Source organism: Octopus sinensis, linkage group LG23, assembly GCF_006345805.1.
Source record: "Octopus sinensis linkage group LG23, ASM634580v1, whole genome shotgun sequence".
Taxonomy (NCBI): domain Eukaryota; kingdom Metazoa; phylum Mollusca; class Cephalopoda; order Octopoda; family Octopodidae; genus Octopus; species Octopus sinensis.
This window is the reverse complement of record NC_043019.1, coordinates 10361940-10375994: the sequence shown is the minus strand read 5'-3', so window position 1 is coordinate 10375994 and position 14055 is coordinate 10361940. Positions and strand designations below refer to the sequence as shown.

Genomic DNA, 14055 nt, shown 5'->3' with positions numbered 1-14055 from the left:
GTATGTGTGTCTTTGTGTCTGTGTTTGTCCTCCCCCCACCTTCACTTGACAACTGATGTTGGTGTGTTTATGTCTCCGAAACTTAGTGGTTCAACAAAAGAGACCAGTAGAATAAGTACTAGGCTTACAAAGAATAAGGATCGATTTCTCCAACTAAAGGTAGTGCTCTAGCATGGGTGCAGTCAAATGACTGAAACGTGTAAAAGTGTATATATATATATATATATATATATCATCGTCATCATCGTTTAATGTCTGCTTTCCATGCTGGCATTGGTTGGATGGTTTGACTGAGGACTAACAAACTGGGAGGCTGCCCTAGGCTCCAATCTGATCTGGCAAGGTTTCTACATTTGGATGCCCTTCCTAATGCCAACCACTCCAAGAGTGTAGTGGGTGCTTTTTACATGCCGCCATCATGGGAGCCAGTCAGGCGTCACTGACATCGACCATGCTCAAACGATGCTTTTTATGTGCCACCAGCACGGGTCCCAGTCAGGTGGCACTGGCATCAGTCACTCTTGAATGGTGCTTTTTACATGCCACCTGCACAGGAGCCAGTCAAAATCAGGGAATAGTATAGAAGGAATCCATGCTACATATGTTTCGTAGCTAGCAGAACCTAGGAAGTAGTAATTACCCAAATGAGGCGTAATCTGTTAGCTACTCTTTGGCCAAAGATACCTTAATTAAATGAAGTTTACATTGTTGTCAAAGGATTCCACGTTGACTTGCAGGAGATTTGATAAATATGAGTAGCTAGCAGATTACCCCTCGTTTGGACAATTGCTACCTCCGAGGTTTTGCTAGCCAGGAAATATATTTAGCCTGGATTTTCTCTACTCCATACACACACATATATTATACCCACCGCCACGTATATTATTCCTTAGCACACACACATATATATTGTACTTTAACAAAAATATATTGTACTTTAATGCACACATACAAACACCCTCCACACACATATATATATCGCTTTAGCAAGCATATATTATTCTTTGACACACACACATATATATTATACTTTAACAAAAATATATCGTACTTCAACGCACACATACACGTACATACACCCTCCACACACATTATACTTTAACAAGAATAGTATTGACAGTGACTTTGAAGTTTTAGCTAGTTAGGCCATCATCCGACTGTAATTCATTTAAATTCCTTGTGGCTTAAGCTAACCAACACTTCAAAGTCACTAACGAACACTGTTATTGTTAAGAAAAAATTAAAAGTATGTACTCTACGAAATGTATTGAGTCATCTTTCCGTTTAATGTAGAATTGTTTTTATTGTAACAGAGAAAACAAGCATTAATATAATAGCTCAGTCCCGATGAAGAGTGTTTTTGTAAGAGTAATTGTGGAAAGTAGGAAAAACATGCAGTATCACCCAATACACTTTTCTAAGAAAAGCATCGTCATCATCCTCCTTATCATCATCATCATCATACACACATTTTCTTTGCTGGTATGGGTTGGACGGTTTGACCAGAGCTTCACTATGTCCCTGTCTGATTTCGCTTGGTTTCTACAGCTGGATGCCCTTCCTCTAACCTCAAGGATGTTATATATGTAAAATACATTAAAAGTCAGTTTCAGTCTAGCTCATGAAGGCAGGGACGCTACTTCCTGAGACTCCTTTTGGAGCACCCCTACCGATATATATATATATCAGTAGTGGGGGTGGGTGCGCTGAAAGTGTAACTGCTAGAATAAGAATAGCCTGGGCAAAGTTTAGGGAGCTCTTACCTCTGCTGGTGACTAAAGGCCTCTCGCTCAGAGTAAAAGGCAGACTGTATGATGCATGTGTACGAACAGCTATGCTACATGGCAGTGAAACATGGGCCGTGACTGCTGAGGACATGCGTAAGCTTGCGAGGAACGAAGCCAGTATGCTCCGATGGATGTGTAATGTCAGTGTACTTACTCGACAGAGCGTTAGTACCTTGAGAGAAATGTTGTACCTAAGAAGCATCAGTTGTGGTGTGCAAGAGAGACGATTGTGCTGGTATGGTCATGTGGCGAGAATGGATGAAGATAGGTGTGTGAGAAAGTGCCAATCCCTAGCAGTTGAGGGAACCCGTGGAAGAGGTAGACCCAGGAAAACCTGGGACGAGGTGGTGAAGCACGACCTTCGGACGTTAGGTCTCACCATGGAAATGACTAGAGACCGAGACCTATGGAAGTATGCTGTGCGTGAGAAGACCCGGCAAGACTAGTGAAGCCATAATCCGTGGCCCCTACCTGGGACGTAGTCAGTCCACCTGTGCATACCTTCCTTCTTGTGACACTTGTGAAGACCTGTTTGAGCAAGTGAGAATCGAATCAAATCAAATGAAATCGAACCAAATCAAAATAGATGAACATCAATGGAATTTGTATCCTTGTGGTACCAGTGCCGGTGGCACATAGAAAACCATCCGAACGTGACCGTAGCCAGTACCGCAACGACTGGCCTCCGTGCTGAAGGCACGTAACAAACACCATCCGAGCGTGGCCGTCCGCCAGCCTCGTCTGGCACCTGTGTCGGTGACACATAAGAAAACACCATCCGAGCGTGGCCGTCAGCCAGCCTCGTCTGGCACCTGTGTCGGTGGCACATAAAAAACACCATCCGAGTGTGGCCGTCTGCCAGCCTCGTCTGGCACCTGTGTCGGTGGCACATAAAATCACCCACTACACTCTCGGAGTGGTTGGCGTTAGGAAGGGCATCCAGCTGTAGAAACACTGCCAGATCTGACTGGCCTGGTGCAGCCTTCGGGCTTGCCAGACCCCAGTTGAACCGTCCAACCCATGCTAGCATGGAAAGCGGACGTTAAACGATGATGATGATGATGATGATGATTTGTAAATATCATATATATGTGTGTAAATATCATATATATATATATATATAGGGTGACGATAAATTACAGATATCACTAAATATATCCCTAATGGTTGTTATAGTTTTTTGATAGCATAATAGGTTAGATAGGATGATGTCTATATTAAAATATTACAATAACCAATAATATGCTGTGCATGTATAGTAATATTGCGATCATGAAATTAGCATTAGCTTATCTCACTCTTTCTCATGGAACCCCTAGGAATGTTTTGCGGAACCCCGGTTGAGAAATGCTGCTCTGTAGGATGTTTCACAAATAACAATTAAGATTTTCTTATTATAAGGAAAGATAACCTGAAGGATCAACAATTCTCCAAAGGCTGGCACTCCGTTAAGGAAAGAAACTGTCTTATTGTTTGGAAATAAGGGGACAGTTGGGGACACGTGTTTCTATCTCCCTTGATGCTGATCTATCTCCTGAGCCAATGAATAAAGAGTAGAATACATTTATCACCCTCATCATTTAACATCCACTTTCCATGGAGCTGTCCAAACTCTGTCTGTTGTGGCATGGTTTCTACAGCTGGATGCCCTTCCTGATGCCAACACAACCTTGATGATTTGCATTCAGTTAACCAAGTATATGTGTGTGTGTGTTTTACTTTTTTCCTTGGTTTGGTCATGAAACTGCGGCCATGCTGGGGCACCACCTTGTAGGATTTTAGTTGAAATTCTCAACCCCAGTAATAATGATCATTTTTTTTAGTAATGCCTGGTACTTATTCTATCAGTCTCTTTTGCCGAACTACTAAGTTGAGGGAATGTACAGACCAGGAGGAAAAGCACACACAAATGCATATACACTCACATGCGCACACACACACACACACCACACACAAACACATACACACATATACAGAAACATAAAACGCTTACACACTCACATGCATACACACAATGGGCTTCTTTTCAGTTTCCGTCTACTAGATCCACTCACAAGGCTTTGGTCGGCCCGAGGCTATAGTAGAAGACACTTGCCCAAGGTGCCACACAGTGGGACTGAACCCGGAACCATGTAGTTCAGAAGCAAGCTTCTTACCACACACACACACATACACACATGCCTGCCTGTATGTATGTACTTATATACATTTTTATGAAGTTGAATGACCATATAATGGCTTTTGTTTGAGTAAGAATGAAACATGTGCTGACTGTGTGACTGATGTGTTCGATTTGTATATATATGTGTGTATACATACATACACGCACACGCATACGTATTGTGTGGTAATTGTGCACACACTGGCAGCTCTGCTCTGTTGCCAATTGCTGCAGAATCTTGGCACATTCTTCCTCACACCTGTTCCAGTGCAGTTGCACCGAGAGGCTATAAACTGCAAGAGTTTCTTCTTTCGTTCTTTCTGATAACGATCGACGGATGACTCCTCTCCAGCTGCACACAAACGTACAGTTTTGCAACCACACACACACACACATATACACACACACACGCAGAGTCTCTCACATGTGCTTATGTACGTATACAGACACTCCCTTGTGTAGAAGAAAGTTACATTTCACAAATAGACTATGTATGTATATACACATACACACACACACACACACACACACATTCAGATATAAACAAACGAAAGCTTCTAAGCTTCTGGTGGGTTTCTCAGTCTTGTGGAAATAGCAGCCAAATCTCCCTCAAACAAAATACAGAAGAATATATTTTGTCTCCGTGGTCCCTGATATACTGAGGCAAGGTGGTCATCATTGGAATGCCTTCGATCAAAAGTCTTGGTCAGGATTGACTAGGGGGCCAAGCAACAATTAGTGGATATAATGTTATATATCATCATCATCATCGCTTAACATCCGCTTTCCATGCTGGCATGGGTTGGACGGTTTGACCGAGGACTGGCAAGCCAGGGGGCAGCACGAGGCTCCAATCTGATCTGGCAAGGTTTTTACAGCTGGATGCCCTTCCTAACACCAACCACTCCGAGAGTGTAGTGGGTGTTTTTTTACATACCACCAGCATGGGAGCCAGTCAGGTGACACTGGCATTGGTCACGCTTGAATGGTGCTTTTTACATGCTATATATATATATATATATGTGTGTGTGTGTGTGTATATATATATATATATATATATATATATATATGTATGTATACTTTTACTTTCTTTTACTTGTTCCAGTCATTTGACTGTGGCCATGCTGCAGCACCGCCTTTAGTCAAACAGATCAATCTCTGGATTAACTCTTCGTAAGCCTAGTACTTATTCTATCAGGCTCTTTTGCCGAATCGCTAAGTTATGGGGACGTAAACACTCCAACATCAGTTGTCAAGCAATGGTGGTGGGGAAACACACACACACACACAGATATATACATATATGTACATTACTCATTCACTCCCTTATTACTCATCTTTGATAGAATTCGCATTCATGACTATCTTTCTCTCCTCTTTCCTGATGACCAGGAATTCTTAATTGGTTTGGGAATGGTTGATGATCTGCTGATCAGTTGGTTGGTTTAGAGTTGTCAATGTTTAGACACACAGACACATACATATATACAACAGGCTTCTTTCAGTTTCTATCTCGCAGATCCACTAACAAGGCTTTGGTCGGCCTGAGGCTATAGTAGAAGACACTTGTCCAAGGTGCCACGCAGTGGGACTGAACCTGGAACCATGTGGTTGGGAAGCAAGCTACTTACCACAGAGCCACCCCTGCACCTATATATATCAAAAAGGAACAAAGATCCTTACTGATAGATTTCTCAGATTCTGTGGTATATTTATTCCTCACACCCCTGGATGGAATGCCAGCCCATCACCGGATTACTCCTTCTTGTCAGCTGAGTGAACTGGACCAGTGTGAAATGAAGTGTTTTGCTCGAGAACACAGCACATCGCCTGGTCCTGGAAGTGAAACGACAGTCCTTTGACTATGAGTGTAACACCCTAACCATTTAGCCATGTGCCTACACACACACACACACACACACATATACATACATTGACTGGCAATCTGTTGTTTACGACAGTGAGCATTCCAGTTGATTTGATCAATGGAACAGATTGCTTGTGAGATTAATGTGGAAGTGGCTGAGTACTCCACAGATATGCAAACCCTTAATATTACCCCTTCAGGAGACTGAGCATGACTTAGAATGTGAAAAGGCTGACCCTTTGAAGTACAAGTGCTACTCATCTTTTGCCAGCCAAGGAGCAACATAAAATGAAATGTCTTGCTCAAGGACACAACCCACCACTGAGAATTGAACTCACGCCCTTACGATCATGTGCTGATTGACCCCAACCACTAAGCCACGTGCCTTCACATACATATGTATTTATAGGATTGGTCTCTTTGTTAGCACACTGGACTAAATGCGTAGCCATATTTCGTCTGCTGTTACATTCTGAGTTCAAATTCCGCCGAGGTCGACTTTGTCTTTCATCCTTTCGGGGTCGATAAATTAAGTACCAGTTACACACTGGGGTCGATGTAATCGACTTAATCTCTTTGTCCGTCCTTGTTTGTCCTCTCTGTGTTTAGCCCCTTGTGGGTAGTAAAGAAATAGGTCTCTTTCAGTATCTGTCCACCAGATCCACTGACAAGGCTTGAATTAACCTGGGGCTATAATAGCAGAAGCTAGCCTCAGCTGCCACACATTAGGACTGAACCCCAAACCATATGGTCATGAAACAAACCTCTTAACTACGCAGCTATGTTTGTGTCTTCACATCTATATCTATCTACTTAGCACACACACACACACACACTCTGCCTAATCGGACAAGTAACAGCTTGAAGTGTAAATATTTCGAGATATAAATACCACTGGAATATGAAACTGTGTTTCTGCAGTCTGTTTGGCCTTGTAAACAGTCCAAATTGATATATTTTTATACATGAAACAGTTCAGCAGCCCCCTCTAACAGTACAAGTTGACGCTTATATTTACATCTCAGTCCCACCCACTTTGTAAACAGTCCAACTTCATGTGTGTTTATATTTACGTTTTGAACAGTCCAACCACTGCTCCGACAATCTCGCTTTGACTTTTATTTACACTTCAGATTGTTTTGTTGTTTCTCACCCAGTTCGACAGCTTGTGACAGTGTGTAGCTTAGTGGTTAGTCTAAGGTGGCGAGCTGGTGGAATCGTTAGCACGCAGGGCGAAATGCGTAGCCATATTTCGTCTGCCGCTACATTCTGGGTTCAAATTCCGCCGAGGTCGACTTTGCCTTTCATCCTTTCGGGGGCGATAAATTAAGCACCAGTTACACATTGGGGCCGATGTAATCGACTTAATCCATTTGTCTGTCCTTGTTTGTCCTCTCTGTGTTTAGCCCCTTGTGGGCAATACAGAAATAGGTATTTTGTCTGTCGTTACGTTCTGTGCTCAAATTCCGCCGAGGTCGACTTTGCCTTTCATCCTTTCGGAGTCGATTAAATAAGTACCAGTTACGCACTTGGGTCAATATAATCAACTTAATCCATTTGTCTGTCCTTGTTTGTCCTCTCTGTGTTTAGCACATTGTGGGTAGTAAAGAAATAGGTTAGTGTATCCAGCTTACGATCGTAAGGTCGTAGGTTCGAATCACAGTGACATATTGTGTCCTTGAGGAAGGCACTTTATTTCATGTGGCTCCAGTTCACTTTACTTGGCAAAAATGAACTGTTCCTGTAATTCAAAGGACCGTTCTTGTCATATTTCTGTGTCACGCTGAATCTCCCTAACAACTATTTTAACCCTTTCGTTACTGTATTTCTGTTGAGATCCTTTGTGTTTCTTTCAGTTTCTTTAAATATAACAAAGAATTTAGTAAAATAACTTAGTCATCATTAAGCTAGTGTTAGGAACATAAATTGTGACTAAGGTTTGGTGGAAGTTTTTAGTTCAAAACGTTTGAAAACAAGACATTTATACTCAGAGCCAGAGCCGGTTTCAGCCGGGTTGGTAACGAAAGGGTTAAGGGCACGTGAGTCTGTGGAATTCTCAGCCTCTTGCATATTAATTTCGCAAGCAGGCTATTCCGTTGAACAGATCAACTAGAACGTTCATCGTAACTGGCGGAGTGCCCAGCCAGATTGCTTGTGTGTACGTAGCTCTGAAAGTGCATGGCTCAGTGGTTACAGCGTCAAGCTCACAATCACGAGGTTGTGAGTTTGATTCCCAGACCAGGCTGTATGTAGTGTTCTTAAGCAAGACACTTTATTTTACATTGCAACATCATTGGTGCCAAGCTGTATCGGTTTTTGGAAAGCAGCACCAAGTTCCAGTCTGATCCAGCTTGGTTTCCACAGCTGGATGCCTTTCCTAACACCAACCTCTCTACTGAATACATTGGGTGCTTTTACGTGGCACCGGCATGGGTGTCCTTTATATGACACTGGCACAGGCATGTGATTGTTTATGTTTGGGATGGCATTGTAAGGTAGGTGTGAGAGGCCGGATCTGGTCAGTTTGAACATAAAGGAGAATATTTTAGCGGAATATGATCAGTTTAAATGTTAAATGGTTAATCAGGAAAGTGTGGATGACTCAAGCATTGCTTCAAGAAATGTTTTCAAACTGTTGTATATTCTGAATTTACAAGAATATTGCGTTGCAAAAGAAATGCCATTCAGAGTTTTATTAATCCTAGACGATGTTCCTGGACATCAACCCCATCTCAATGACACCCATACCAACTTAAGAGTAACCTGTATGCCAGCTGGTATCGTTTCTATCTTTCGACCGATGGACCTACAGCTTCATTTAACATTTTTAGCATTTATGCTCCAAAAAGACACACACACACAGATATGTATATAGATGCACTTGCACACACGGCACTTGTGCCGGTGGTACGTGAAAAACAACATTCAAGCGACTGGCTCCTCTGCAGGCGACACGTAAAAACACCATTTGAGCATGGCTGTTGCCAGTACTAACACTAGACTGGCCTTCGTGCCGGTGGCACGTAAAAGCACCCACTACACTCTCGGAGTGGTTGGCATTAGGAAGGGCATCCAGCTGTAGAAACTCTGCCAGATCAAGATTGGAGCCTGGTGCAGCCATCTGGCTCATCAGTCCTCAGTTAAACCATCCAACTCATCGCAGCATGGAAAGCGGACATTAAATGAAGATGATGATGTCAGTGATGATTTCTAATCTCTTTCTCTTTTCTTCCACAGCATCAAGATTGCTCCCATGGCCATTGTGTGTAAAGAATGCGATTTGATTGGAGACATATCAATAGGTGAGTTTCACATTCACACTCTCTCTCTCTCTCTCTCTCCCTCTCTCTATAAATCACTGGTTCTCAACCTGGGGCCATATGATCCTTTGTGGTCCATATGGCCCTCGGACGTCCGTATGGTCCTTGCGAGTACATATGAAATTTTGTTAAAAATTATGTGCAGTTTGGCTGTGTGGTAAAAAGCTTTCTTCTTAACCACATGGTTCCGGGTTCAGTCCCACTGCATGGCACCTTGGGCAAGTGTCTTCTACTCTAGCCTCAGGCTGACCAAAGCCTTGTGAGTGAATCTGGTAGACAGAAACTGAAAGAAGCCCGTTATATATTTGTATATCTATATATCTGTGTCTGTGTTTGTCCCTCCACCATCACTTGACAACTGATGTTGGTGTGTTTACATCCCTTGTAACTTGGCAGTTCAGCAAAAGATACCGATAGAATAAGTGTCAGGTTTAGGGTTAGGGTCATGATATTGCCTTGTTCAACTAAAATCTTTTCAACGTGTTGCTCCAGGATGGCTGCAGTCTAATGTCTGAAGCAAGTAAAAAACAAAAGGCTCAGGTGAGTCCGTAACCCTGTCTTGTTTATTTTAAGTGCCCAAATCTATAATAGAGAAGTGTAAGGTTAACTGTCCATGGGAAGAACTTGCATGCAGATGGCCTTGTTCCCACAGCAGAATTTGTGGAATGGTGAGAGAAGAAATTCCCGACCTGGAAGTGAAAACAACAAAATCCTGGAATTCAAGGGCTTCAGAGTAGACTTTAGCCAAGAGTAAATTCAGGACTGTTATTCTGTCGGTTTTCTTCTTTCTCTGGCGTCATCCACTTTAAACACTTGACACTTTTTTTGTTTTTATGCAATTGTCTCTTTAACCATACACATCATCTAAAAAGCACGTAGTCCACTCTGTGGGCGGTGTTAAGGAAGACATCCCGTAATACCTGTTAAACAGAAATTATTTTTATTTAATGAAAATTTAATAAACTCTAATCATAAGTAAGTGAAATTATGCCAAATACAACTAAATTGTAAACCTTTTCTCTCTGGCTATATCGGCAATTCTGAAAACTTTGGGGTATGAATTTCACATGAGTAGAAGCTTTTTTTAACAAATTTTATCCTGAAAAATCACCTGTGTAAATTACACAGGTGCGCAAATTCCATGGGTTTTTACAGTAATTATTCCAGTTGTCTGTAGCTATTGAACTTGTTGAGCATATAAACAGATTGGCTGCTTTGTTCTCTTTGATTGACCAAATTGATTTCGACATCACTGATGAGAAGGCAATAAGGCTTGAAAATCGATTAAGGCTATTCATCACTTTCTGAACCTGAAGAAAAAATAGCTAAATTAGCTCTGTTTATTTATCAATTACATAAGATACATATATATATATACGGGAATGACTGTGAGGTCATGAAGGTCGCTTCTCAACCATGTGGGGTTAACTTCTACTATGCCCTTTGGCTGATTCCGATGAAGGGATATTATAAATATCCTGGAAACAGCTGTAAGACCTTCTATCTATAAATGTTATAAAATCTTCACAGCCTTGGTTTTTTATCTCATTCTGAAAAAAATACTTTTTGTATATACACATGCTGATACATGGCCTACGTTGGACTCCTTATTCGGATAATCACCGAACCTGGAGCTTAACTATAATCTATCCATAGCCCTTACTCAGCATTACCTGACACCTTTGGGTCTTATTGACACCATTACCTCTCATAACCTATATATATATATATATATATATATATATATATATATAAATATATATAAATTACTTAGTAGGATGCCAGAAATGGCTAGGTGCAATAACATAGTTTGCAGTGAGGTAACCAACAATGAAACTATCAAGCGTTTGTCGGATGCTGCAGATGTGGAAGTACCAGATCCAAACCTAAACCTTAGATCCGACTCCAGCATTGGTCTCCAGGTGCATTTGTTTTCACCTTTTATATGTATATTCTCAAGCCACCCATATACCCTTAATGGCTATTTTGGTTATATAACTATCAAATTCAATAACTTGTCCCCTTTGACGGCCCCTATATATAGAAAAACCCTTTCCTTTTCTCTCTCCATTCCTCCTGTGCATTCTTCCCATTTAACCCCCTCTCACAGCACCATTTCCATAAACCCCTTTCTTTGTGATTCCAGTGAGTCTGAATGTGGTGTTCCTGTTGTTGTTAGGTCCACACCACCCTCTCATGTTGGCTCCATTCATCCTGACCTAATGCCTTCCAGTTTCAATGCACCCTCGTCTCTCTCTGATCCTCGCATTCCAAAACATTGGCAACTTTTTTTTGCTTCTAACTTTCTGCCGCTGCTTCTCTCTCTCTTCTTGCTGAGTATACCTGGCTTGTTTGCTTCTTCTGGTAGCTCTACCTGATAACATTCCTTGCTCTCCTACCTTTCTTCCATTCCTCCCAGATCTCCCTCTCTCTCTCCCTCCCTCTCTCTCTCTAAGTTTTTATGAATCTCTCTGCTTTGTTTTTTGCATTCCACTACTGTGTCACCTTCTATACACATGCACACAAACACATTTACATTCATATACATATATATATACACACACACTTATATTCATACATACATTTATATGATGATATATATATATATACACATACACACACACATATAAATGCACATGTACATTTATACACATATTCATACACATACATAGACACACACACATGCATACGCACACATACACATTTACATATATATATTTATATATATATATATACACACACACAAACTTACATACATACATACATACATATATATATATATGTATACACATATACACGTACATTTATACACTTATTCATATGTAAACACACACACATGTATGTGTGTGTGTGTATATATACACATGCTCATGTATACTGACATGTGCGTCAACACACAGCAGATTATACACATCAGGAAGAATTCAGAATAAACATCACTCCACATGCCTCCATCCGTCACTCAAGCAATCTCTCTCACCCTTTCCTTCCTTGACTCTCCCCCCCACCTCACCCCGGTGGTAAGTAGGGTAGGAGTGTCGGTGGGAGGTATGGCCCGGTGAAGAGGAAGGAGTGAAGTGCTAAGTGGTTGTTGTTGTTGTTGTCTGGTGTTGGCTGGTTGGTTATTTAATTGGTTAAGTAATCAGGTGACTTGATTGTTATTACTCCGTTATGCACACGGAGGGGGTAGCGGTGGTGGTGGTGATGGTGGTGGACGTTGTGTGTGTGTGTGTGTGTGTGTGTGTAAATCAATGGCTGGAGTAGGGAAAAGAAAATAGAACTAACCTGCTTTTTGTTTCGTTTATTTTGGTTTGGGATAGGGAGAGCGGAGGTAACGGGTGGGTGGGGGTATGTGGTGATATGGTGCGTGTGTGTTGAGTGCGTGCGCCTGTGTGTGTGTGTGTGCATGCGTGTATCCACATTTGTATGCATGTTTGTATATGCATGTCTGTGCATGTGTGTGTGTATAAATATATATATTGATATATAGATGTATGCACACACACACATATATATACACACTATATATGTAATTAAAGTACACATATATGTATTTCTGTATATATGTTTGTGTATGTGTGTGTGTGTGTATATATATATATATACAGAGAGAGAGAGAGAGTGAGATATGTATATGCCAGTGTGTGTAAATATATATCTGTGTGTGTGTGTGATGAGAAAAAGCCAGAGAAGTATCCTCTTGCACAGAGCCAGACGCACCCACCTGGTGAAATGCCAGGTGTAGCTGTTCACAGCTGATCAGCCTCTTTGGATAATAGTGCAGAGTTGTGGGGAGAGGAGTGCAGGTCATGGCACCATGATGATAATGATGTTACTTGTGGTGATGATGATGATGATGAGGAAGAGGAGTGCCAGAAGTATAATGGGAGTTGCATAAGCAGTGTTCGTACAATAAAAGCAGGCAGTGGTGGGAGGAGTGTTCTGGTTGCCCTGCTAGTTTGGTTGTTGTTGTTGTTGCTGTTTAGTACATCCAGGCAAGTGTGCTGGCGAAAGGCGTTCCAGCCATGACCATCCCATCTTGTCTTTTTGTTTGACAAGGTATACACTTCTGCTGTGTCCTTTCCTTCTACCACCAAACCTAAGGTGATATGGTGGTGGAACAAAGCAGCGAGCTGGTAGAAACGTTAGCACGCCGAGCAAAATGCTTAGCAGTATTTCATCTGCCGTTATGTTCTGAGTTCAAATTCCACCGAGGTTGACTTTGCCTTTCATTCTTTCGGGGTCGATAAATTAAGTACCAGTCACGCACTGGGGTCGAGTCGATGTAATCAACTTAATCCGTTTGTTTGTCCTCTCTGTGTTTAGCCCCTTGTGGGTAATAAAAAATTAGGTATTTCGTCTGCCGTTACGTTCTGGGTTCAAATTCTGCCAAGGTCGACTTTGCCTTTCATGCTTTCAGGATTGATTGAATAAGTACTAGTTTTGCACTGGGGTTGATGTAATCAACTTAATCCCTTTGTCTGTCCTTGTTTGTTCCCTCTATGTTTAACCCCCTGTGGGCGCCAAAGAGATTAATGTTGTAGACAAGGCCATTAGAGCCAAGAAACCTACCTTTAAAGGTCTGGAAGAGTGGTGGTGACAGAGAACGATATCAGGTAGCTAGAAGGGAAGCCAGAAGGCAGGTGTATTTAGCGAGGGGAGAAGCAGAAAGGAAGAAATTTGCCAATGTTCTACAGCTTGAGGAGGGCTAGAGGCTTGATATGCTTTGGATTGCAAGACGGTGTATCAGAGAAAACCATGATGTCGTAGGAGAGAAGTGTGTTCACGTGGATGATGGCTCACTTACAGTTTGTAATTCTGCAAAGAAGGAGGCTTGGAAGTGCCAGTGTGAGAGTTTGCTGAAGGTAGAGAACGGATGGAAGATGGAGAGCCTGCCTAACATGGACCTAACGGAGGGAC

At 41.9% G+C, this 14055-nt stretch overlaps 1 protein-coding gene across 1 annotated transcript in view; it reads left to right on the top strand.

The window, feature by feature from the left end:
* LOC115223394 (dynactin subunit 6-like) overlaps window positions 1-14055 on the top strand; it is a 50990-nt gene that overhangs the window by 15921 nt on the left and 21014 nt on the right. The window contains exon 2 of the mRNA XM_029793907.2: window positions 9053-9117. Coding sequence (XP_029649767.1) covers window positions 9053-9117 — 65 coding nt within the window. The remainder of the gene's footprint in view (window positions 1-9052; window positions 9118-14055) is intronic.